This window comes from Zosterops lateralis (assembly GCF_965231275.1).
Source record: "Zosterops lateralis genome assembly, chromosome: 35".
In the NCBI taxonomy this organism is placed as follows: domain Eukaryota; kingdom Metazoa; phylum Chordata; class Aves; order Passeriformes; family Zosteropidae; genus Zosterops; species Zosterops lateralis.
Window position 1 is genome coordinate 2,170,447 of NC_139795.1, and position 27,044 is coordinate 2,197,490.

A 27,044-nucleotide genomic window follows, 5' to 3' on the forward strand; every position below is an offset into this window, starting at 1 on the left:
CCCGCCATCCCACAGAGAGAACTATGTTCGTTAATTATGAATTAATTAATTAAAATGGATTTTTTTTTTTAAATTTAAATTTGATCTCACTAAGGCTGGAAGGGGGAGGGGTGTGGTCGTGGGGAGGCGGAGCTTAAAATGGGCTGGGGGAGGGGCATCTGTGTGGCCCCGCCCCCATAATGGAAAAAAAGGTGGGTCGTGGGTGTGGTCATGGCTGGCCCCGCCCACCCGGCCACGCCCTCAGCAGGATGCAGCAGGAGCTCAAGGCTGTGGCCACGCCCACACACAGCCACGCCCACACACAGCCACACCCTCCCCAAGGTTTATCCCCACCCCTTTTAGCCACACCCACCCAGAGCCCCGCCCATTCCATCTTATCCCCTATAGCCCCGCCCACACCCAGAGCCCCGCCCCTTCCCTGACTTATCCCCACCCCTTTAAACCACACCCACCCAGAGCCCCGCCCTCCCTGGCCCCTCCCACTCCAGAACCCCACCCCAAACCAGCCCCACTTATTTCCCAAAGTCACACCCCCTTTTGGCCACGCCCCCTCAGGCCCCGCCCACCTGCTGTCTGCCCATGGCCACGCCCCCAGCCCCGCCCTCCAGGACCCCCAAAGCCCCCCAGGCACCCCCCCAAATCCTGGCCACGCCCCCCAAACCCGGCCACGCCCCCAGGAGACACACCCCCCAAGCTTAGCCACGCCCCCAGGACCCCCAATCCCCCATTGGCCGAGTGAGTTGTGGGCGGAGTCAAGTGAAGCCACGCCCATTTTATTCTCCAGGCCACGCCCCCGCAAGTTTATCCCGATGACGTCAGCGGTGGGCGGGGTTTATTTTGGGGAGGGGGCTCTGGGGGGTCAGAGCAGTTTCCTCATGAGCTCCTCGGCTTCCAGAACGTTCCGCAGCTCCGACTCCAGCTGGGCCAGCTGGGGGGGGGGACAGGGGATGGGACCCCCAAAACACACCCCAAAAACACCTGGGACCCCCAAAACCACCCAGGACCCCCAGGACCTCCCCAAAGACCCCCAGGACCCCTTTAGAACCCTCTGAGCCCCCCAAAACCCCTTTAGGACCCTCTGAGACCCCCCCCAAATCCCCCCAAACCCCCTTAGGATCCCCTTGGGACCCCCCAGGACCCTCTGAGTCCCCTCAGCACCCCCCAAAAATCCCCCCAGGACCCCCCAAAACCCCTTTAGGACCCTCTGAGCCCCCCCAAAACCCCCTCAGGACCCCCTGATTTCCTCCGAAATCCCTCTGGGACCATCCCAGGACCCCCCAAGAGACCCCCAGGACCCCCCGAGGGTCTCACCTTGGCCTCGTCAGCCTCCTGCACGTGGGGGGGCACCTTGTGGGCGTAGCCCGGCCCCTCCCGGCGCTCCCGGAGCCGCCCCAGGGCCCGGCCCAGCTCCTCCCGCCGCCCCCCGAGCCGGGCCAGCTCCGAGGGGGGGTCAACCACGCCCTGGGGGGGGGAGAGACCCCAAAAATTTGGGGGTGACGTCATAGGGAGGTCACGGGGACATGGTGACATCAGGGGGGGGCTCGGTGACGTCACAGGGAGTGTGATGACGTCACAGGGTGGTAGGGTGACGTCACAGTGTTGTGTGATGACGTCACGGGCGTCCCGCTGACGTCACTCACCTTGAGCAGCAGGTGGGCGGTGCACCGGTCGTTGGCCACGCCCACGGCACAGCCCTGGGGGGCCCCTCCCCCACGCCCCCAGCACCTGCACCCCCACCCCCCCAGGGCCCGCAGGACCCCCCGGGTGCCGCCCGGCCCGGGACCCCCAGGAGGGGTCGGGGCACTGCAGGAACCCTGGGGGACAGAGAGAGAATTGGGGAGGGGTCCGGGGGGAGAGAGACCCCCAGGGACCCCCCAGAGATCCTGAAATCCCCAGAGACCCCCAGGGACCCCTCAGATCCCATTTAATCCCCCCAGGACACCCCAGTGAAGCCCCCAGCCCCATTTAACCTCCCCACCCCATTAGAAGCCCCCAGCCCCATTAGAAGCCCCCAGCCCCATTTAACCTCCCAGAAGCCCCAGCCCCATTACAGGGGGTCTCTGCTGGGTCAGCCCGTGGGTTTTAACCCCCCCATGAAGCCCCCAGCCCCATTTTTACAGGGGGTCTCTGGCGGGTCAGCCCGTGGGCCGCCCGGAGGCTCCGCAGGGGCCCGGACGATCCCCAGCAGGAATTCCATGGTGGCCTCGGACCTCCTCGTCCTGCCAGGGGAACTGGGGGGGCACCGGGGGGTCAGGGGGAGACCCCCGGCCTGGGACCCCCCTGAGTGCCCTCAGACCCCCCAGGACCACCCAGGACCCCCTGAGTGTCCTCAGACCCCCCAGGACCCCCCGGGACCCCCCTGAGTGCCCTCAGGACCCCCCAGGTCCCCCCGGGACCCCCAGAGTGACCTGGGACCCCCCTGGATACCCCCAGGACCCCCCTGAGTGTCCTCAGACCCCCCAGGACCCCCCTGAGTGCCCTCAGACCCCCCAGGACCCCCCGGGACCCCCAGAGTGACCTGGGACCCCCCTGGATACCCCCAGGACCCCCTGGGACACTCAAATCCCACCTGAGCCCCAAAAAATCCCCCCCAAATCCCCCTGCAGACCCCAAAAATCCCACCCCAAATTCCTCCCAAACCCCTCCATAGCCCCCCAAACCCCCCCTCAAAACCTCCCAGCCCCCCACACCCCCTTGAAGCCCCCCAAATCCCTCCCAGACCCCCCAGACCCCAAATCCCCCTTGGACCCCCCAAAATCCCCCCAACCCTTTCTTTGACCCCCCCAAATCCCCCTGAACTCCCCAAAATTCCCCCTCAGACCTCCCTGAGCCCCCCCAAACCCCTCCCAGCCCCCCAAAATCCCCCTTCAGACCCCTCAAACCTCCCAGACCCCCTCAAGCCCCTCCCAGACCCCCGAAAATCCCCCCAAAATCCCTCCCAGTCCCCAAATCCCCCCAAACCCCCCTCAGCCCCCCAAATTCCCCCCAGATCCCCCCAACCCCCTCCTGGGACCCCAGGACCCCCCAAATCCCCCCCCGCCCCCCAGACCTCCTGTGGCTCGGGGTAGGGGGCCAGGCAGACGCTGGGGGGCCCGGGGGGGTCCCGGGGCAGCCTCTGCCAGAGCTCCTCGGCCAGGAAGGGCATGAAGGGGGCCAGGAGCCGCAGCCCGGCCTCCAGGCAGCCCAGCAGGGTGGCCCTGGTGGCCTCCAGGTCACCTGGGGGACGTTGTCATTGTCACCGTTGTCACCGCTGTCATCGGCGCCCCAAAAAACCCCAAAAATCCCCAAAAAATCCCACAAAAAACACCCCAAAACCATCCAAAAATCCCCTCAAAAACACCCAAAACCCACCCAAAAATCCCAATAAAAATACCCAAAAATCCTAAAAAAAAATCCCACCTAAACTACCCAAAATCCCACTAAAAACACCCCAAAAAACACCAAAAATCTCACCAAAAACATCCCAAAAATCGCAAAAAAACCACCCAAAACCCCCAAAAAATCCCACTAAAAACACCCCAAAAAACACCAAAAGTCCCACCAAAAATTCCAATAGAAACACCGCAGAAATCCCAATAAAAACACCCCAAAAAACACCAAAAAATCCCCAAAAAAAATCTCACCAGAAACACCCAAAAATCCCCCCAAAATTCCCCCAAAAAATCCCAACGAAAACACCCAAAAATCCCCCCAAAAATAAAAAAAAAATCCCCAAAAAATCCCAACAAAAACACCCAAAAATTCCCCCCAAAAATCCCAAAAAATCCCAAAAATATCCCACCCCAAAAACATCCAAAAATCCCCCAAATATTGCAAAAAAATCCCCAAAAATCCCCCCAAAAATCAATAAAAAATCCCACCAAAACCCCCCAGGACCCCCCAAAAAATCCCCAAATTCCCCCCAGACCCCCCCAGGACCCCCCAGATCCCCCCAGACCTTCCTCCTCCTCCTCCTCCTGGGGGTCGCCCTGGGGGGGCTCCTGCCCCTCCCCCTCCCCCTGTGGGACCCCCCCGGGCGGGGTGGGGGAGGGGCGGGCCCGGGCCAGGATGGGCTTCACACACTCCTGGGGGAGGGGCAATTAGACACAATTAATACCATTAATTAACCCCTAATCAATCATAAATAATCCTCTAATTAACCCCCAAATTATCCAGAAACCAAACACCATGAACACCCCTAATTAATCCCTAATTAACCCCAAATTAATCCCAAATTAACCCCCAATTTATCCACGAATTAGACACAATTAATACCCCTAATTAATCCCAAATTAACCCCAAATTAATCCCAAATTAACCCCCAAATTATCCACGAATTAGACACAATTAATACCCCTAATTAATCCCAAATTAATCCCAAATTAACCCCTAATTAACCCCCAAATTATCCACGAATTAGACACAATTAATACCCCTAATTAATCCCAAATTAATCCCAAATTAACCCCTAATTAACCCCCAATTTATCCACGAATTAAACACCATTAACACCCCAAATAAACCCCCAAACTGACCCCGAATTAAACACAAATAACCCCCAATTTAACCACGAATAAATCCCAAATAAACCCCAAATAAACCCCAAATTAACCCCAAGTGACCCCATTAACCCAAAATAACCCCAATGACCCCAATGACCCAAATAACCCAAACAGCCCCAATGACCCCACTGTCCCCAATGTCCCCAATAGCCCCAATGACCCCACTGTCCCCAATGTCCCCTCGGTGTCCCCAATGTCCCCATTAACCCCAGTAATCCAAATAACCCCAAGAACCTCTGTGACCCCATAAACCCCTCAGTGTCCCCAATGTCCTTAATAACCCCAATGACCCCAATGACCCCAATGACCCAAATAACCCCAATAGCCCCAATGACCCCACTGTCCCCAATGTCCCCTCAGTGTCCCCACTGTCCCCAATGTCCCCAATAACCCAAATAACCCCAATGACCCCAATGTCCCCAATAACCCAAATGTCCCCAATGTCCCCACTGTCCCCAATGTCCCCAATGTCCCCAGTGTCCCCAATGTCCTTAATAACCCAAATTACTCCAATAACCCCAATGTCCCCAATGTCCCCAATGTCCCCAATGACCCCATTAACTCCAATGTCCCCAATAACCCCACTAACCCCATTAACCCCAATGATGTCCCCCATGTCCCCAATGTCCCCAGTGTCCCCAATGTCCCCAATGTCCCCACTGTCCCCAATGTCCCCAATGTCCCCACTGTCCCCAATGTCCCCAATGTCCCCAGTGTCCCCCATGTCCCCAATGTCCCCACTGTCCCCAGTGTCCCCAATGTCCCCAGTGATGTCCCCAGTGTCCCCAGACTCACCAAATACACGTCACAGAACTCGTAGACCCAGAAGCCGTGGTGACCCCAATAACCCCATTAACCCCACTGTCCCCAATGTCCCCAGTGATGTCCCCAGTGTCCCCAATGTCCCCAGTGTCCCCAATGATGTCCCCAGACTCACCAGGTACACGTCACAGAACTCGTAGACCCAGAAGCCGTGCACGGCCGTGGTGGCCGCGGGGAAGTCGAAGCCCCCCAGGGCCACCCCACAGCCCCTGACGGCCCGGCTGAGGCGGCTGCGCACCCACCGCTCCGCCAGGGACCCCCGGGCCACCTGAGGGGACAGTGGGGACATCATTGGGGTCAGTGGGGACACTGGGGACATCACTGGGGTCATTGGGGACACACTGGGGACAATGGGGACACTGGGGACATTGGGGACAGGAGTGGCCCGGCTGAGGCAGCTGCGCACCCACCGCTCCGCCAGGGACCCCCGGGCCACCTGGGGGGACAGTGGGGACATCATTGGGGTCATTGGGGACATTGGGGACACTGAGGGGACATTGGGGACATTGGGGACATCATTGGGGTCATTGGGGACACACAGGGGACATTGGGGACATTGGGGACAAGGGTGGCCCGGCTGAGGCGGCTGCGCACCCACCGCTCCGCCAGGGACCCCCGGGGGACCTGAGGGGACAGTGGGGACATTGGGGACATCACTGGGGACATTGGGGACACACAGGGGACATTGGGGACATTGGGGACATTGGGGACATTGGGGGTCAGGGGGGCACAGGGGTCATTGGGGACATTGGGGACATTGGGGACATTGGGGGTCAGGGGGGCACAGGGGTCATTGGGGACATTGGGGGTCAGGGGGGCACAGGGGACATTGGGGACAGCACAGCCTCAGGGGGTCCCAGGTGTCTCGGGGGGTCTCAGGGGTCCCAGAGGGGTTTTGGGGGGTCCCAGGGGTCTGGGAGGATTCAGAGGTCTCAGGGTGGTCTGGGGGGGTTCAGGGGGTCCCGGGGTGTTTTGGGGGGGTCCCAGGGGGGGTTACCTGTGAGCCCGGCAGGGGGGGTGGGTTCAGGGGCTCTCAGGGGTCCCAGAGGGGTTTTGGGGGCTCTCAGGGGTATTTAGGGGGGGGTCTCAGGGTATTTAGGGGGGGGTCTCAGGGGGGTTACCTGTGTCCCCGGCGGGGGGGGCCGGTACCCCTCCCCCAGCGCCCGCAGCACGAACCGGGCCCAGGGGGGTCTCAGGGGTTTTGGGGGGCTCCCAGGGGTCCCGGGGGTATTTAGGGGGGGGGTCTCAGGGGGGTTACCTGTGTCCCCGGCGGGGGGGGCCGGTACCCCTCCCCCAGCGCCCGCAGCACGAACCGGGCCCCGTTCCAGACCTTGTTACAGAAATGGCGATAGCCCAGGACACGGCCCACGTCCAGGTTGATGTCACGGCCTGGGGACACAGAGAGGGGTCACCGGGGTCACAGGGGTCACCGGGGTCACAGGGGTCACAGTGCCCCAGGACACGGGACACGTCCAGGTTGATGTCACGGCCTGGGGACAGGGGACAGAGAGAGGGGTCACAGGGGTCAGTCAGGGGTCAGTCAGGGGTCACAGTGCCCCAGGACACGGCCCACGTCCAGGTTGATGTCACGGCCTGAGGGGACAGGGGACAGTCAGGGGTCAGGGGTCAGTGAGGGGTCACAGGGGTCACAGGGGTCAGGGGGGTCACAGGGATTGGGGGGACACAGGGGTCACAGGGGTCACAGTGCCCCAGGACACGGGACACGTCCAGGTTGATGTCACGGCCTGGGGACAGGGGACAGTCAGGGGTCACAGGGGTCAGGGGAGTCACAGGAGGTCACAGGGGTCAGGGGGAACAGCGGGGACATGGGGGTCACAGGGGTCAGGGGTCACAGTGCCCCAGGACACAGGACACATCCAGGTTGATGTCACGGCCTGGGGGGACACAGGGGACAGTCAGGGGTCACAGGGTCACACAGGTCAGGGGGGACAGTCAGGGGTCAGTCAGGGGTCACAGGGGTCACACAGGGTCAGGGGGGACAGGGCAGGGGTCAGTCAGGGGTCACAGGGTCACACCCACCCCCATGTCCAGGTTGATGTCACGGCCTGGGGGGACAGGGGGGTCATGGGGGTGATTTTGGGGTGTTTTCTGGGGTAATTTTTAGGTAATTTTGGGGTGATTTTTGGGTGTTTTTTGGGGTGATTTTGGGGCGGTTTACAGGTGTCTATTGGGGTAATTTTTGGCTTAATTTTGGGGTGTTTATTGGGGTGTTTTCGGGGGTAATTTTGGGATTTTTTAGGGTAATTTTGGGTTAATTTGGGGGGTTTTTTGGGGTAACTTTTGGGTGTTTTTTGGGGTAATTTTGGGGTGTATTTTGGGAGGTTTTTTTGGGTAATTTTGGGGTATTTTTAGGGTGTTTTTTGGGCTAATTTTTGGGTGGGTTTTAGGGCGTTTTTGGGGCAGTTTTGGGTTAATTTTGGGGCAGTTTTGGGGTGATTTTGGGGCTGTTTTTGGGGTGGTTTTGGGGCAGTTTTGGGTTAATTTTGGGGCAGCTTTGGGGTGATTTTGGGGCTGTTTTTGGGGTGTTTTTGGGGTGTTTTCGGGGCAGTTTCGGGGTGTCTGGGGTTACCCTGGGCCGTGTAGGCGCAGAGGGCGAAGCGCAGCGCGTCCGTCCCGCACTCCGGGATCCCCTCGGGGAAGTCGCGTTTCTGGGGGGCCACGGGGGGTCACGGACCCCAAAAAACAGACACGGGACCCCCAAAAACCACCCCGGGACCCCCCAAAACCCACCCAAGACCCTCAAAACCCACCTGGGACCCACAAAAACGCACCTGGGACACCCCCAACCCACCCAGGACCCCCCAAATCCCCATAAACCACCCCCAAATCTCCCCAAATCCCCCCCAAATCCCCCCAAATATGCCAAAAAATCCAAAAATCCCTTCAAATCCCCCCAAATTGTCCCAAATACCCCCAACCTCCCCCAAATCCCCCCCAAAAAAACCCAAAAAAAACAAAATCCCCCCCCGAAATCCCCAAATCCCCCCCAAAAATCCCCAAAAAAATCCCAAATCTCCCCCAATTCTCCCCAAAATCTCCCCAAATCTCCCCCAATTCTCCCCAAAATCTCCCCAAATCCCCCAAATTTCCCCCAAATCCCCCCAAAATCTCCCCAAATCACCCCAAAATTCCCTCAAAAATCCCAAAAAAATCCCAAATCTCCCCCTAAAATCCCCCAAAAATCCCCCCAAAAAATCCCAAAAAATCCCCAAATCCCCCCTGGACCCCCAAATTTCCCCCAAATCCCCCCTGGACCCCCCAAATCCCCCCAAATCCCCCCAGGCCGTACCTGCCCCTCCCGGGCTCTCTCCAGCTCGGCGGGGTCCAGGTTGCTGCTCTCCAGCTGCTTGTGCAGCTCCTGGGGGAGAAAATTTGGGTTTTTTGGGGGGTTTTTGGGGTTTTTTTTGAGGTTTTTGGGGGGCTCAGGGGGTTTAGGGGTTGTTTTGGGGGGATTTTTTGGGGGGTTTAGGGGGTTTTTTGGAGGGTTTTTGGGAGGTTTCTGGGAGTTTGGGGGTGTTGGGGCAGGTTTGGGGGATTTTTTTTGGGGGGGTTTGGGGGATTTTTTGGGGGGGTTTCGAGTGTTTTGGGGATTTTTGGGAGGGTTTTGGGGATTTTTTGGGGGGGTTTGGGGGATTTTTGGGGATTTTTTGGGGGGTTTGGGGGGTTTTTGGGGGGTGTGGGGAGATTTGAAAGTTTTTTTGGGGGGTTTTTGGGGGGGCTTTTGGGATATTTTGGGGTATTTTGGGGGGTTTTTGGGGGTCTCACCTGCAGGGTGACCCCCGCAATGACGTCCAGGGGGTTTTTGGGTGAATTTGGGATATTTTGGGGTATTTTGGGGGGTTTTGGGGGTCTCACCTGCAGGGTGACCCCCGCAATGACGTCCAGGGGGTTTTTGGGTGAATTTGGGATATTTTGGGGTATTTTGGGGGGTTTTGGGGGTCTCACCTGCAGGGTGACCCCCGCAATGACGTCCAGGGGGTCGATGACGTTCCCCAGGGATTTGCTCATTTTGCGACCGTGGGCGTCGCGCACGATGGCGTGGAGGTACACCTGGACAGGTGAGATACGGACAGGTGAGACAGGTGAGAGAGGTGAGACAGGGACACCTGGACAGGTGAGACAGGTGAGACAGGTGAGACAGAGACACAGGGACACCTGGACAGGTGAGATACGGACAGGTGAGACAGGGACAGGTACACCTGGGCAGGTGGGACAGGTGAGACAGGTGAGACAGGGACACCTGGACAGGTGAGACAGGTGAGAGAGGGATACAGGGACACCTGGACAGGTGGGACAGGTGAGACGGGTGAGACAGGGACAGGGACACCTGGACAGGTGAGACACAGACAGGTGAGACAGGGACAGGTACACCTGGACAGGTGAGATACAGACAGGTGAGACAGGTACACCTGGACAGGTGAGACAGGTGAGACAGGTGAGAGAGACACAGGGACACCTGGACAGGTGAGATGGGGACAGGTGAGACAGGGACAGGTGAGACAGGTGAGACAGGTGAGACAGGGACACCTGGGCAGGTGAGACAGGTGAGACAGGGACACCTGGACAGGTGAGACAGGGACAGGTGAGACAGGGGAGGGGACACACCTGGGACAGGGGACAGGTACACCTGGACAGGTGAGATAGGTGAGCACAGGGACAGGTGAGGGGATACAAGTACACCTGGACAGGTGGGGACAGGTGGGGACAGGTGAGGGGACAGGTGAGACAGGGACACACCTGGGACAGGTAACACACCTGGGGACACACCTGGGGGAGTCCCAGGGGGGATTTGGGGCAGATTTTGGGGATATTTTGGGGATATTTGGGGGATACTTTGTGGTGAAATTTGCTGATATTTTGGGGATTTTTGGGGAGATTTTGGGGGATATTTTGTGGATATTTTGCTGATATTTTGGGGATAATTTGGGGATATTTGGGGGATATTTTGGAATATTTTGGGGCTGATTTTAGGGTATTTTGCTGATATTTTGGGGGGATTTTGATGATATTTTGGGGCTATTTTGTGGTGAACTTTGATGGTATTTTGATGATATTTTACTGATATTTTGGGAATATTTTGCTGATATTTTGAGGACATTCTGGGGCCGTTTTTGGGGTGATTTTGGGGCCGTTTTTGGGGTGATTTTGGGCGGTTTTGGGGTGACTTTGGGCGGGTTTGGGCCCCACCTCCCGGAAGGGGAGTTTCCCGGTCAGGGCCAGCCCCAGCATCACCATCCGCGCCACCCAGAAAAACAGGATGTCGTGTCCCGTCTCCAGGAGGGTCCCGGGGTAGAAACGCTCCAGGTCGGGGGTCTGGGGGGGCAAGAGTCAGGTTGGGACCCCCAAAAACCCCCCTGGGGACCCCAAAAACCCACCCTGGGGACCCCAAAAACCTTCTGGGGACCCCAAAAACCCACCTGGGGACCCCAAAAACCTCCCTGGGACCCCCAAAAACCTTCTGGGGACCTCCAAAAACCACCCTGGGGACCCCAAAAACCCACCTGGGGACCCCAAAAACCTCCCTGGGACCCCCAAAAACCTTCTGGGGACCTCCAAAAACCACCCTGGGACCCCCAAAAACCTCCCTGGGACCCCAAAAAACCTCCCTGGGACGCCAAAAACCACCCTGGGACCCCCCAAAAAACCCCAGAAAACCCCTGGGACCCCAAAAACCCACCTGGGGAACCCAAATCTCCCCTGGGACCCCCCAGAGCCCCCCTGGGACCCCCCAGAGCCCCCCTGGGACCCCCCAGGACCCCCCAAATCCCCCCTGGGACCCCCCAGGACCCCCGACCTGGTCGGGCCAGCCGAAGATGGAGAAGGGGAAGAGGCCGGAGGAGAACCAGGTGTCCAGCACGTCCTCGTCTGGCCGGGCAGAGTGACCACAGGGACCATTAGTGACCGTTAGTGACCACAGGGACCGTTAGTGACCACAGGGACCGTTAGTGACCGTTAGTGACCACCAGGGGGCAGCAGAGACCACAGGTGACCATTAATGACCACAGGTGACCATCAGTGACCACAGGTGACCACCAGGGACCATTAATGACCAGCAGTGACCATTAAGGACCATCAAGTGGCCACAAGTAATCACCAGTGACCGTTAACGACCGTTAATGACCACAGGTGACCAGCAGCAATCAGGAGTGACCGTTAGTGACCGTTGGTGACCACCAGGAACACCAATGACCATCAGTGACCACAGATGACCACCACTGACCATCAGTGACCATTAATGACCATAAATGACCACAGGTGACCACCAGGGTCCCGGTCATTCTCTCCCCAGTCCCCCCCAGTTTATCCCAGTCCCCCCCAATCCCCCCCCAGTCCCCCCCAGTCCCTCCCAGCCCCCCCAGAGCCCCCAGCCCCACCTTGTCTCAGGCTGACCAGTTCCGGGCTGACCCCAAAGGCTGCGGCCGCTTTGGCCCGAGCCTCGTCCTCGGAGCGGCCGCTGACCCAGAACTGCCCGTCCTCGTCCTGGGACCCCAAAAATGACCCCAAAAGTGACCACAAAGTGACCCCACAGACCCCCAAAAACCCCTCCTGACCCAGAACTGCCCGTCCTCGTCCTGGACTCTCAAAAAACCCCAAATGTGACCCCAGAGGGACCCCAGAGACCCCCACAGCCCCTCCTGACCCAGAACTGCCCGTCCTCGTCCTGGACCCCCAAAAATGACCCCAAATGTGACCCTAAAGTGACCCCAAATCACCCAGAGACCCCCAAGATTCCCCAGGACCCCCCAAAACCCCCCAGGACGCCCAAATTCCCCCCTAAAATCCACCAGGACCCCCCAAATCCCCCCCAGGACCCTCCCAGTCCCCCCAGTGCCTCCCCAAGACCCCCCAAACCCCCCAGATCCCCCCAAGACCCCCCAAATCCCTCCCAGGACCCCCCAAAACTCCCCCAGTTCCCTCCCAGTCCCCCCAAAACCCCCCAAAAACACCCCCAGGACCCCTCAAATCCCTCCCAGTCCCCCCAGGACCCCCCAAACTCCCCCCCCCAGTGCCCCTCACCTGTCCCGGGGTCACTTTGGGGTCGTTGATGGTGACAAAGTAGGCGGGGATTCGATGGCCCCACCAGAGCTGGCGGGAGATGCACCAATCCCTGCACAGGTAAAGGGGCAGGTGAGGGGCAGGTGAGGGGCAGGTAAAAGGGCAGGTGTGGGGCAGTCTATGGGGCAGTCCCCTCACCTGATGTTGTCCATCCAGGTGAACCAGGTGCGGGCGTGGCCATGGGGCAGGTGTGGCCATGGGGCAGGTGGGTGTGGCCATGGGGCAGGTGTGGGGCAGGTGAGGGGCAGGTGAGGGGCAGGTAAAGGGGCAGGTGTGGGGCAGTCTATGGGGTAGTCCCCTCACCTGATGTTGTCCATCCAGGTGAACCAGGTGCGGGCGTGGCCATGGGGCAGGTGTGGCCATGGGGCAGGTGGGTGTGGCCATGGGGCAGGTGAGGGGCAGGTGAGGGGCAGGTAAAGGGGCAGGTGTGGGGCAGTCTATGGGGCAGTCTATGGGGCAGTCCCCTCACCTGATGTTGTCCATCCAGGTGAACCAGGTGCGGGCGTGGCCGGGCGGGTGCAGCCTCAGGTCCCCCCTGCGCACGGCGGCCGCGGCGGCCCCGGCCAGGCCCTGACAGCGAACGAACCACTGCGGCACGGCCCGGGGCTCCAGGATGTCCTTGGAGCGGCTGGGGGACACCACAGTCACCTGTCACCTGTTACCTGTGTCACCTGTATCACCTGTGTGACCTGTGTGTCACCTGTGTGTCACCTGTCCCACCTGTGTCACCTGTGTGACCCTACTGACCCCACTGCGGCACGGCCCGGGGCTCCAGGATGTCCTTGGAGCGGCTGCGGGACAGCAGGGTCACCTGTCACCTGTGTCACCTGTCACCTGTGTCACCTGTGTGTCACCTGTGTCACCTGTGTGTCACCTGTGTGACCCCACTGACCCCACTGGGGCACGGCCCGGGGCTCCAGGATGTCCTTGGAGCGGCTGGGGGACAGCAGGGTCACCTGTGTGTCACCTGTGACCCATCACCTGTGTCACCTGTTTCACCTGTGTGTCACCTGTGTGTCACCTGTGTGTCACCTGTCACCTGTGACCCGTCACCTGTATCACCTGTGTGACCTGTGTGTCACCTGTGTGTCACCTGTCACCTGTGACCCGACACCTGTGTCACCTGTGTGACCCCCCTGACCCCACTGGGGCACGGCCTGGGGCTCCAGGATGTCCTTGGAGCAGCTGGGGGACAGCAGGGTCACCTGTCACCTGTTACCTGTATCACCTGTGTGTCACCTGTGTGTCACCTGTGTGTCACCTGTCCCACCCAGCCCCACCTGTGTCACCTGTCCCTGTTCTCACCTGCACTCAGGTGACCCCCCACACTCACCTGCAGACAGGTACGACCATGGGGTTCTCGGTGACCCCCCGGAACAGCCCCCGATCCTTCAGCGCCTCCAACAGCACCGAGCGGGCCTTGAACCGGGGCAGGCCCTGCGGACAGAGTGACCACTGAGTGACCACTGACCACTGAGTGACCACTGACACCCCTGAGTGACCACACAGTGACCATTGACCACTGAGTGACCACTGACCACTGAGTGACCACTGAGTGACCACTGACCACTGACCACTGAGTGACCACTGAGTGACCACTGACTACACAGTCACTGCTGAACCCACTGAGTGACCACTGACACCCCTGAGTGACCACAGTGACCACAGTGACCACAGTGACCACAGTGACCGCTCCAACAGAACCGAGCGGGCCTTGAACCGGGGCAGGCCCTGCAGACACAGAGTGACCACTGAGTGACCACTGACCACTGACCACTGAGTGACCACTGAGTGACCACTGAGTGACCACTGACTACACAGTCACTGCTGAACCCACTGAGTGACCACTGACCACTGAACCCCTTGAGTGACCACACTGACTGCTCAGTGACCACTGACCACACAGTCACAGCTGAGTGACCGCTGACCACTGACCCCCCTGAGTGACCACTGACCACTGACCCCCCTGAGTGACCACTGAGTGACCACTAAGTGACCAAAATCCCCCCAAAACACCCCAAACCTTCCCCATTCCCCCTTCCCCTGCCCCGCCCCACCCTGACCCCGCCCAGCCCTGACCACGCCCAGCCCCACCCTGACCCCGCCCCACCCTGACCCCGCCCCCAGCCCTGGCCACGCCCATCTCACCTGGAAGGGGGCGGGGACGTTGACCATGGTGCCGTCCTCGGCGATGACGGAGGCCACGCCCACCCCTGACCCCACCCTGACCCCGCCCCCAGCCCTGGCCACGCCCATCTCACCTGGAAGGGGGCGGGGACGTTGACCATGGTGCCGTCCTCGGCGATGACGGAGGCCACGCCCACCCCTGACCCCACCCTGACCCCGCCCCCAGCCCTGGCCACGCCCATCTCACCTGGAAGGGGGCGGGGACGTTGACCATGGTGCCGTCCTCGGCGATGACGGAGGCCACGCCCAGCCCGTGGCGCTGCCCCACCTCGAAGTCGGTGCCGTCGTGGCCGGGGGTGATTTTAACGGCACCTGGGGGGGCGTGGTCAGGGTTGGGACACGCCCACTGAGGGCCACGCCCAGCACAGGACACGCCCGAAGATGGATACGCCCCCCCCCCCCCTTGGTGGCCACGCCCCCGTGAAGGGCAGAAATAGGGTAAGACAGGTGTGGTTAGGCCACGCCCCTTTAGGTCACAGACAGGCCACGCCCTGAAATGGGCACACCCCAAGAGACACGCCCCTGAATGGCCACACCCAAACAGCCCCACCCCTCTAAACCACACCCTAAAAGAGACACACCCATGTGAGCCACACCCAAAATAGCCACGCCCCAAAAAAAGAGACACGCCCCTAAATGACCGCGCCCAAACAGCCACACCCTTTTAAGCCACACCCCTAAATAGCCACACCCCCTGAGCCACACCCTGGCCCTAAAGGACCACACCCACAGAGCCCCGCCCCTCGAGGCCCCGCCCCTTTAGGCCCCGCCCCTCACCTGTCCCGAACTGGGGGTCCACGAAGGCGTCGTGCAGGATGGGGAGGCGCCGCCCCGTGAAGGGGTGGAGCACAAACCTGCCCCGCAGGTGCTGCCGGGGAGGGCGGGGCCGTCAGGGGACACGCCCCTCACTGGCCACGCCCACCTGGGGGTGTGTCCCTGAGACAGGCCCACAATGGGGCCACGCCCACAGGTGGGTGGGTACTGCACCTCAGGGGGATGGGGGGGGTTCAGGTGTGGCTGGCCACGCCCACAAGTGTGCTGGCCACGCCCACAGGTGTATTAGCCCCACCCTCACCTGGTACCGGGGGTCCCGGGAGTGCCCTGCTCTAACCCCAGGTGTGTTAGCCCCGCCCCCAGGTGTGTTAGCCCCCCCAGGTGTACCTGGCCCCACCCTCACCTGGTACCGGGGGTCCCGGGAGTGCCCTGCCCTAACCCCAGGTGTGTTAGCCCCGCCCCCAGGTGTGTTAGCCCCCACAGGTGTACCTGGCCCCACCCTCACCTGGTACCGGGGGTCCTCGGGGTGCCCTGTCCCACCCTCAGGTGTGTAAGCCCCACCCCCAGGTGTGTTAACCCCGCCCACAGGTGTGTCAGCCCCCCCAGGTGTACCTGGCCACACCCTCACCTGGTAGCGGGGGTCCTTGGGGTGCTCTGCCCTAACCCCAGGTGTGTAAGCCACGCCCACAGGTGTGTCAGCCCCGCCCCTGGCCCCACCCTCACCTGGTACCGGGGGTCCTCGGGGTGCACGGCCACGGCCTCGTCCCCCAGCATCGTCTCCAGACGCGTCGTGGCCACCACGACCTCGGGGTCCTCACCTGGGGCTGGGGGGACACAGGGGGGACGGGTCACAAGGTGGGGACAGCAGGGACCCCATAGAGACCCCACAGACCCCATGGAGACCCCATAGACCCCACAGGGACACCACAGACCCCATGGGGACACCACAGGGACGCCCAGAGACCCCATAGAGACACTCACAGACCCCATAGACCCCCCTGGACCCCATAGAGACCCCCCTGGACCCCATGGAGACCCCATAGACCCCACAGAGACCCCACAGAGCCCACAGGGACCCCATAAAGACCCCACAGAGACCCCATAGACCCCATAGAGACCCCACAGAGCCCACAGGGACCCCATAGGGACACTCAGAGACCCCATAGACCCCACAGAGACCCCACAGACCCCACAAAGACCCCATAGAGATCCCATAGACCCCATAGAGAGCCCAGGGGGACAGAGACCCCCCCCAAGCCCCCCCAGACCCTTCCAGACCCTCCCAGGATCCCCCAAAGCTCCCCCAAGCCCCCTCAGATCCCCCCAAGCACCCCCAGACCCTCCCAGACCCCCCCAGGACCCCCAGACCCTCCCCAGGACCCCCCAAAGGCACCCCAAAGCCTCTCCAGACCCCCCAGGACCCCCCAGATCCATCCCAGGACCCCCCAGACCCCCTCTATTTACCAGCCCCCTCCAGGGGATACACAAAGGCCACCCCAGGACCCCCCAGAGCCCCCCCAAGCACCCCCAGACCCCTCTCAGGACCCCCCAGACCCCTCCCAGGACACCCCAGACCCCCCCCATAATTACCGGCCCCCTCCAGGGGATACGCAAAGGCCACCAGGACCCCGAACTCCACGGGCTCCTCGTACCCCGGGACCCTCAGCAGGGTCCGGCCCGGGAGCTCCTTTTTCTCCACCTGGGGGGACCCCAAAACATCCTGAGACCCCCTGGGACCCCCCTGGGACCCCCAAAACACCCCTGAGACCCCCTGAGACCCCAGGGCAGGATTTTGAGGCAGTTTTGGGTTTTTTTGGGGGGCGGTTTTTGGGGGTTTTGGGGGTCCCAGGGCAGGATTTTGGGGGGATTTTGGGGGATATTTTTATGGGATTTTTTCAGTGTGTTTTAGGGGTTTCTGGGGGATGTTTTGGGGGTCCCAGGACAGGATTTGGGGTTTTTTCTTGAGGTATTTTGAGGTGATTTTGAGAGATATTTTGGTGGGATTTTTGGTGGGGGTTTTGGGGGATTTTGGGGGGTTTTGAGGGTTTCTGGGCAGGATTTTGGGGTTATTTTGGGGTTATTTCAATGGGGATTTTTCTGAGATTTTTGGGGGTCGCAGAGCAGGATTTTGGGGTGTTTTAGGGCATTTTTTGGGGGTATTTTCGGGGCTAGTTTTATGGGATTTTTTCAGGGTATTTTTGGGGTCCCAGAGCAGGATTTTGGGGTGATTTTGGGCACCTCAATATCCGAGATGGCCGAGCGCAGGGCGCGGCTCCAGTGACCAATAATGGGAATTTTGGGGGGATTTTTGGGGTTATTTTGGGTTATTTTGGGGCTATTTCGATGGGGATTTTTCTGAGATTTTTGGGGGTCCCAGGTGAGATTTTTGGGATGATTTTGGGGTGATTTTGGGCACCTCAATATCCGAGATGGCCGAGCGCAGGGCGCAGCTCCAGTGCACAATCCTCCGGCTCCGGTAGATCAGCCCCTGCTCGTGGAGCCTCACAAAGGCCTCGGTCACTGCCCGGCTCATTTTCTGTGGTCAGCGATGGTCAGTGGGGGTCAGCGGGAGTCAGTGATGGTCAGCGAGGGTCAGAGGGACCCCCAGCCCCCCCCCAGAGCCCCCCAACTCACGGGGTCCATGGTGAAACAGGCCCGGCCCCAGTCCATGGAGGCCCCGAGGCGCCGCAGCTGCTGGTAAATGCGGTCGCCTTTCCTGGGGAGGGGGAGAACAGGGGCTTGGGGAGGGGGCTTGGGGCGGGTTTGTGGGGGGTTTTGGGGTGGGGAGGGGGCTTGGGGAGGGGATTTGGGGGGTTTGGGATGGGTTTTTGGGGGGTTTTTGGGGGGAGTTTGGGGTGGGCAGGGGGCTTGGGGTGACATTTGGAGGGGTTTGGGGAGGGGGAAAAGGGGTTTGGGGAGGGGGTTTGGGGCATTTGGGGGGTTTTGAGGGGAGTTTGGGGTGGGGAGGGGGCTTGGAGTGACATTTGGAGGGGTTTGGGGAGGGGGAAAGGGGGTTTGAGGGGTTTGGGGGGTTTTGAGGGGAGTTTGGGGTGGGGAGGGGGCTTTAGAGAGGTTTAGGGGGGTTTGGGGTGAAGTTTGGGGGGTTTTGGGGGGATTTGGGAGGGGCTTGGGGTGGGCAGAGAATTTGGGGAGGGGGTTTGAAGGGTTTTGGGTGTTTGGGGAGGGGTTTGGGGGGTTTTGGGGGTTGGGGAGGGGTCTGGGGTCAGTGGGGTCAGAGGTCAGCGGGGTCAGAGGTCAGCGGGGTCAGCAATCAGTGGTCAGTGGGTCACGCAGTGGTCAGTGGGGTCAGGGGTCAGGAGTCAACACTCCATGGGGTCAGGGGTCAGTGGGGTCAGGGGTCAGTGGTTGGGTCAGTGGTCAGTGAGATCAGTAGGGTCAGGGGTCAGCAGGGTCAGGGGTCAGCGGGGTCAGGGGTCAGCAGGGTCAGTGGGGTCAGGGGTCAGTGGTGGGGTCAGTGGTCAGCGGGGTCAGCGGTCACTCACTCCTCCTTCCAACGCCACACCTCCTCCAGGAAGGCCTCGCGGCCGAGCTGGTGCCGAGTGACCCCTCGTGTCCGGAGGAGTCGCCGCTCGACCACCACCTGAGTGGCGATCCCGGCGTGGTCACACCCCGGGGCCCAGAGCGTGGTCAGTCCCCTCATCCTGTGCCTGAGTGGACAGAGGGGTCACAGGGGTCAGAGGGGTCACAGCCCGGGGCCCAGAGGGTGGTCAGTCCCCTCATCCTGTGCCTGAGTGGACAGAGTGGACAGAGGGGACAGAGGGGTCCCTGTGGTCACTCTGATCACCCATGGTCCCTGTGGTCACTCAGGGTCCCTGCAGTCACTCTGGTCACTCAGGATCCCTGTGGTCACTCTGGGTCACTCTGGTCACTCAGGATGACCCCCAGTCCCTGTGGTCACTCTGGTCACTCTGGTCACTCAGGAAGACCCCCAGTCCCTGTGGTCACTCCGGTCACTCGGGATGACCCCCGGTCACTCTGGTCACTCACCAGCGGGTCAGCGTGTCCTGGATGGCCACGGTCAGGGCGTGGCCCAGGTGGAGGGTCCCGGTCACGTTGGGGGGGGGGAGGCACATCACGAACACCCCCCGGGGGTTGGGGGTCTGCAGTGACCGCTGGGGGGGCAGGGGGGGGTCAGTGACCCCTGGAGACCCCAGAGACCCCCCAGGACCCTCCAGACCCTCTCAAGACCCCCCCAAATCCCCCCAGGACCCCCAGGACCCCCCAAATCCCCCCAGGACCCCCCAGGACCCCCCAAATCCCCCCAGGACCCCCCAGGGACCCCCGACTCACCCCGAATTCCGGTCTGAAGAACCCCTGCCCCTCCCACCAGGGGTACCAGGACCCCCCAAATCCCCTCAGGATCCCCCAGGACCCCCCAAATCCCCCCAGGACCCCCCCAGGCCCCCCCAGGACCCCCTGGGACCCCCCGACTCACCCCGAATTCGGGCCGGAAGAACCCCTGCCCCTCCCACCAGGGGTACCAGGACCCCCCAAATCCCCTCAGGACCCCCCAGGTTTCCCCCAGACCCCCCCAGGCCCCCCCAGGCCCCCCCGGGACCCCCGACTCACCCCGAATTCCGGTCTGAAGAACCCCTGCCCCTCCCACCAGGGGTACCAGGACCCCCCAATTCCCCCCAAATCCCCCCAGGCCCCCCCAGGACCCCCCCAAATCCCCTCAGGCCCCCCCAGACCCCCCCAGGACCCCCAAATCCCCCCAGGCCCCCCCAGGACCCCCGACTCACCCCGAATTCCGGTCTGAAGAACCCCTGCCCCTCCCACCAGGGGTACCAGGCGGCCTCCACGTACCGGGGGCTGTAACTCTCGGGGAGGGGTCCCCCCACGTCTGGGGGGGCAAAAATGGGGGGTCAGAGACCCCCTGAGACCCCCAGGGCACCAGAGACCCTCTGGGACACCCCAGAGACCCCCCAGACCCACAGAGACCCTCCAGAGACCCCCCAGGACCTTCAGAGACCCTCCAGAGACCCCCAGGACCACCCAGAGACCCCCCAGAGATCCCCCCAGGGACACTCAGAGCACCCAGAGACCCCCCAGAGACCCCACAAAACCCCCAAAGACCCCCAAGAGACCCCCCAGGGACCCCCAGAGCCCCCCCAGGGACCCTCCAGACCCCCAGAGCCCCCCAGAGCCCCAGAGACCCCCTAGAGACCTCACCAGAGCCTCTCAGTGTCCCCCAGAGCCCCCCAGAGACCCCCCAGAGACCCCCCAGACCCACAGAGAACCCCTGGAACACCCAGAGACCCCCAGGGACCCCCCAGAGACCCCCAGAGACCCCCCAAAACCCCCCCAGGATCCTCCAGGATCCCCCAGAGACGCCCCAGACACTCTCAGTGCCCCCCAAACCCCCCAAAGCCCCCCCAGACCTCTCCAGACCCCCTCAAACACCCCCAGACCCCCCCAAAGCCCCCCCAAAGCCCCCCTACCCTTTTTGCAGCCGGGGGGGGTGGGGGGGGTCTCGTAGCTGAGCCCCTTCAGCTCCTTCCGGGCCCGGGGGGGCTTCGCCTTGGCCTGAGCCTGGGGAGGGGGCACGGGGGGGTCAGGGACCCCCAAAACCCCCCCCAGGGACACCCAAAGACCCCCCAGGACCCCCCAAAACCCCCAGGGACACCCAGAGACCCCCAAGGACCCCCTGAGACCCCCCAAGGACCCCCCAGGACCCACCAAAAACCCCCCAGGACCCCCAAACCCCCCCAGAGACCCTCAGGACCCTCCAAATGCCCTCAAGAGACTCCCAGGACCCCCCAAAGACCCCCCAAGACCCCCCAAATCCCCCCCGGCAACCCCCAAATCCCTCCAGAGCCCTCCCAGGATCCCCCAAATCCCCCTCAGGACCCCCCAGGATCCCCCAAATCCCCCCAAATCCCCCCAGGGTCCCCCAAATCCCCCTTTAGGACCCCCCAGAACTCCCCAAGGACCCCCCAAAGACCCCCAAGACCCCCTCCAGAGACCCTCAGGACCCCCCAGATCCCCCCCAAATCCCCCCCCAGAGAACCCCCAAATCCCCCCAAATCCCTCCCAAATGCCCCCAGGACCCCCCAGAGACCCCCAGGACCCCCCAAATCACCCCCAAAGCCTCTCCGGGACCCCCAGCCCCCTCCCCACCTGCAGCTCTCGGTTTTTTTCCTGTTTCTGTTGGAATTTTTCCATTTTTTCCCGTTTTTTGGCCTCTTTTTTCAGCTGGGCGGGGGTCTTGGCCGGGGGGGGACCCCCCGATTGGGGACCCCCCTGGGGGGGCTCTGGAGGGGAGAGAAAATTTACACAAAAATACCAAAAAATATCAACTCAAAATCCCAAAAAATCCGCCCAAAATCAAAAAAAAATCCAAAAAAATCCAAAAAAAATTCCCCCCAAACCACCCAAATCCTCCCAAATCACCAAAAATTCCCCCAAATCCACTCGAATCCCAAAAAAACCCACCCGAAACGCCCCCAAAAATTCATCAAAATTCCCGAATCCCCTTAAAACCCTCAAAAAAAACCCCAAAATACCCCAAAATTCCCTCAAAAAATCCCCCCAAAAAATCATAAAAAAACCCAAATCCTCCCAAAATTCAAAAAAATTAACCCAAATCACCCCAAAATCCCCCAAAATTCAAAAAACAAAAACAAAATAAGCCCCAAATTACCCCAAATCCCCAAAAATCCTCCAAAACCCCCCAAACCCCCCCAAATCCCCCCAAAATCCCAAAAAATTAACCCAAATCCCCCAAATTTCAAAAAATAAAAAATAGGCCCCAAATCCCTCCAAAAACCCCCCAAAAATCCCCCCAAAAAAACCCCAAAAAACCCAAAATCCCAAAAAATTAACCCAAATCGCCCCTAAATCACCCAAAATTCAAAATATAAAAATTAAAAAAGAGCCCCAAATCCCCCCAAATCCCCCCAAACCCCCCCAAAAAAACCCCAAAATCCCCCCAAAATCCCAAAAAATTAACCCAAATCACCCCAAAATCCCCAAAAAATTCAAAAAATAAAAATAAAAATAAGCCCCAAATCCCCCAAAATCCTCTAAAATCCCCCCAAAAATCCCCCAATCCCCCAAAAAACCCCAAAATCCCAAAAAATTAACCAAAATCACCCCAAAATTCAAAAAATAAAAATAAAAAAAATCCCCAAATCCCCCCAAAACCCCCCCAAAAAATCCCCCAAACCCCCTGGGGTCTGACCTTTGACCTCGGGGGTCCCGGTTTGGGGTCCGGGGCCCCCCCAGAGCTTCACCTCCCCCAGCTGGGCCCGGAGCTGGGGCAGCCGGACACAGGCCTGGAACCAGCGAGTGACCACGGGGAACTGACCACGGGGGTCCAGGGCCTGGGGGGGGTCACACAGGGGTCACTCAGGGGTCACTCAGGGGTCACTGGGGTCACTCATGGCCGGACACAGGCCTGGAACCAGCGAGTGACCCCCGGGAACTGACCACGGGGGTCCAGGGCCTGGGGGGGGTCAGGGGTCACTGGGGTCACTCAGGGGGCACAGGGGTCACTCAGGGCCTGGAACCACTGAGTGACCACCGGGAACTGACCGCGGGGGTCCAGGGCCTGGGGGGGTCACAGGGGTCACTCAGGGGTCACTCATGGCCGGACACAGGCCTGGAACCAGCGAGTGACCACCGGGAACTGACCACGGGGGTCCAGGGCCTGTCCAGGGGGGCACAGGGGTCACTCAGGGGTCACTCAGGGGTCACTGGGGTCACTCATGGCCGGACACAGGCCTGGAACCAGCGAGTGACCCCCGGGAACTGACCACGGGGGTCCAGGGCCTGGGGGGGGCACAGGGGTCACTCAGGGGTCACTCATGGCCTGGAACCAGCGAGTGACCACCGGGAACTGACCACGGGGGTCCAGGGCCTGGGGGGGGGTCACACAGGGGTCACTGGGGTCACTCATGGCCGGACACAGGCCTGGAACCAGCGAGTGACCCCCGGGAACTGACCGCAGGGGTCCAGGGCCTGCCCAGGGGGCACAGGGGTCACTCAGGGGTCACTCATGGCCGGACACAGGCCTGGAACCACTGAGTGACCACTGGGAACTGACCACGGGGGTCCAGGGCCTGGGGGGGGATCAGGGGTCACTCAGGGGTCACAGGGGTCACTCAGGGGTCACTCAGGGGGCACAGGGGTCACTCAGGGCCTGGAACCAGCGAGTGACCACTGGGAACTGACCACGGGGGTCCAGGGCCTGGGGGGGTCACTCAGGGGTCACTCAGGGGTCATTTGGGGGTCCTGGGGGGGTTTTGAGGGTCCCAGAGGGTTCTTGGGGGTCCTCAATCCCATTCTGGGGGTCCCCAATCAGATTTTGGGGGTCCCAGGAAGGATTTTGAGGGTCCCCAGCCCATTTTGGGGCTCCCAAACCCCATTTTGGGGGTCCCATGGGGGTTTTGGGGGTCCCAAACCCCATTTCAGGGGTCCCCAGCCCCATTTTGAGGGTCCCCAGCCCCATTTCGGGGGTCCTGGGGGTTTTTGTGGGTCCCCAGCCCCATTTCGGGGGTCCCCACCCCCATTTCGGGGGTTTTTGGGGGTCCCCAGCCCCATTTTGGGGGTCCCCAGCCCCATTTCGGGGGTCCCCAGCCCCATTTTGTGGGTCCCACACCCCATTTCGGGGGTCCCCAGCCCCATTTGGGGGTCCCCACCCCCATTTCGGGGGTCCCCAGCCCCATTTCGGGGGTCCCTACCTGCGTGAGGGGCCCCAGCAGGGCGCAGGTGACGGTGACATCGGCCAGGGTGACGCCGTCCCCCACCAGGAAGGGGCAGCCCCCTCCCCTCAGGTGGGACTCCAGAGCCCCCAGACCCCGGAGCAGCTCCTGGAGGGCCCTGGGCCGGGCCTGGGGGGATGGGGGGGTGAGAGACCCCCAAAACCATCCCTAAAACCATCCCCAGACCCCCCCAAATCCCCCCAGGGACCCCCATATCCCCCTGTAACCTCCCTGAGACCCCCCAAAAACCCCCCAATCCCCTCCAGGACCCTCCTGAGACCCCCTTAATGCCCCCAAATCACCTCTGTACCCCCCTGAGACCCCCCAAATCCCCCTGAGACCCCCTTGAGACCCCTCAAATCCCACTTTAATCTGTCCTAAATCCCCCTGTAACACCCCTGAGACCCCCTGTAACTCCCCCAAATCCCCTTGTAACCCCCCTGAGACCCCCAAAAACCCCCCAATCCCCTCCAGGACCCTCCTGAGACCCCCCAAATCCCCCTGTAATCCCCCCAAATCCCATTTTAACCCCCTAAATCCCCCTTTAACCCCCTGAGACCCCCTATAACTCCCCCAAATCCTCCTTTAACCCCCTGAGACCCCTCAAAAAACCCCAAATCCCCCTGAGACCCCCCAAAATCCCCTCCAGGAGCCCCCCAAAGCCCCCTCCTCACCTCGGGGGGCCCCCTGAGGAGCACAGCACCGGCGGGGCCCAGCTCCCCCTCGGCGAAGCCCACCCACTGCCGCACCAGGGCGGCCTGGGCCGGACCCCTCCCCAGCATGGCGGGGGGGCTCAGGAACAGGGCAGCCGCCCCCGGGCCCAGCAGGGACCCCCCGGGGGTCCTCAGCACGGGCAGGGGGGTCCCGGGGGGGGCCCCGGGGGGCGGGCCCAGGCTCCTCTCCAGGCGGGGCGGGGGGCCCGGGGAGAAACGGGCGGCGATCAGGACACGGAGGGAGCTGGAATCGTGGGGAGGGGGCGGCAGGAACAGCACCCCGGGGGGGGCAGACATGGCTGGGGGGGGCAGAAATGGGGGGTTAGAGGTCACCAGGGGTCACTGGGGGTCATAACTGGGGGTCCAGGGGGGATAAATGGGGGTCAGGGGGTCATAGCTGGGGTCAGGGGGGCATAATTGGGGGTCAGGGGTCACCAGGAGGGGACTGGGGGTCATAACTGGGGGTCATCAGGGTCGGGAGGGTCATAAATGGGGGTCAAGGGGGTCAATCGGGGGGTCCAGGGGTCATAACTGGGGCCAGGGGGTCATAATCGGGGTCTTAACTGGGGGTCAGGGGTCACTGGGAGGGGGTCCAACATGGCTGGGGGGGCAGTTGGGGGTCAGGGGGTCATAACTGGGGGTCCAGGGGGTCAGCTGGGGGGATTGGACATGGCTGGGGGCAATCAGAGGGTCATTGGGGTCACTGGAGGGTCAGGGGGTCATAATCGGGGTCTTAACTGGGGGTCAGGGGTCACCGGGAGGGGGCTGCACATGGCTGGGGGAGGATAAATGGGGGTCAGGGGGTGGTCAGGGGGTCATAATTGGGGGTCAGGGGGCCATAAATAGGGGTCAGGGGTCACTGGGAGGGGGCCAGACATGGTTGGGGGGGGAAATGGGGGGCCAGGGGGTCATAAATGGGGGTCAGGGGGGACAAATGGGGGGGTCAGGGGTCACTGGGAGGGGGCTGGACATGGCTGGGGGGACAATTGGGGGTCAGGGGGTCATAAATGGGGGTCACAGGGGGATCATAACTGGGGTCGGGGGTCGAGGGAACCAGGAGGGGCTTTGGGGGTCCCAGGGAGGGTCCAGGGGGGTGCTTGGGGGTCCCCGGGGGGTATTTGGGGGTCCCGGGGCTGTTTTGGGGGTCCTGGGGTGAATTTGGGGGAATCTGGGGGGTCCCGAGGGGGATTTTGGGGGTCTCGATGGGGATTTTGGGGGTCCTGGGGTTGATTTTGGGGTTCCTGGGGGGGATTTGGGGCTCCCGGGGTTATTTTGGGGATCTCGTGGTCAATTTGGGGGTCCCGAGGCTGGTTTGGGGGTCCCAGAGGAATTTTGGGGGTCCTGAGGTGATTTTGGGGGTCCTCAGGAGGATTTTTGGGGTCCCAGGGGGCGATTTTGGGGGTCCCGGGTGAATTTGGGGGTCCGGGGGGGCTCAGGTTGTCGGTACCGGGATCTCGGGTGTCCTGGGATTATTTTGGGGTCCCCGGGATTATTTTGGGGGTCCCGGGGGTGAATTTGGTGTGAATTTGGGTATTTTGGGGTATTTTGGGGGTCCCGGCCTCCCCCGGCACCGGGATCTCGGGGGGATTTGGGGATCTCGGGGTTCCCGGGTGTATTTTGGGTGTCCCGGGAGTGATTTAGGTGTGAATTTGGGTTATTTTTGGGGTTATTTTGGGTTATTTTTGGGGTATTTCGGGGGTCCCGGCCCCCCCCCCCGGTACCTGAGGCGGCGGCGGGCGGAGACACGCGGGGGCGGCGCGTGCGGCGCGTGCGCGGGGACACGCCCACTTCCGCCCCAGCGGGCGCCGCTGATTGGCCGCCGCTCCGCGGGGTGGGCGGGACTTCCGGTGCCGCCGAGTTCGTTTTCCCGCCTTGTCCCCGGGAGGAGACAGCGCCCCCCAGCGGAGCGGAGGTGGGGAGGGGTCTGTGAGTCTCCGCCGAGGGGTGGGGGACTGGAGACCCCAAAATCGCCTCAAAATCAGCCCAAAATCACCTCTAAACCATCCCAAAATCACCTCTAAACCGCCCCAAAAAACTCCCTAAAACCAGTCCAAAATCACCTCAAAAATCACCTCTAAACCACCTAAAAATCACCTCTTAACCACTCCAAAATCACCTCAAAAAAACACCCTAAAACCACCTAAAAATCACCCCAAAATCCATTCTAAAAAACACCCCTAAACCACCTCAAAATCCACCTTAAA

At 61.4% G+C, this 27,044-nt stretch overlaps 1 protein-coding gene across 1 annotated transcript; it reads right to left on the minus strand.

Annotated features, from left to right (window-relative positions):
* Positions 1-759: 759 nt before the first annotated feature.
* VARS1 (valyl-tRNA synthetase 1) lies at positions 760-24,091 on the minus strand (the record flags this gene model as incomplete). Its single annotated transcript, XM_083881751.1, is given in 35 exon segments — positions 760-928; positions 1,312-1,461; positions 1,641-1,814; positions 2,119-2,166; positions 2,168-2,209; positions 2,211-2,231; positions 3,050-3,216; positions 3,938-4,064; positions 5,479-5,631; positions 6,485-6,514; positions 6,622-6,752; positions 7,954-8,032; positions 8,674-8,742; positions 9,330-9,434; positions 10,572-10,697; positions 11,179-11,249; positions 11,759-11,864; positions 12,402-12,492; positions 12,910-13,068; positions 13,774-13,877; positions 14,067-14,085; positions 14,131-14,171; positions 14,815-14,939; positions 15,405-15,495; positions 16,125-16,225; positions 16,992-17,100; positions 17,818-17,937; positions 18,036-18,117; positions 18,905-19,069; positions 19,410-19,534; positions 20,165-20,265; positions 20,864-20,954; positions 21,543-21,676; positions 22,606-22,747; positions 24,065-24,091. Coding segments are annotated over 35 exon segments (3,495 nt in total). The 3' UTR covers positions 760-859.
* Positions 24,092-27,044: the final 2,953 nt, after the last annotated feature.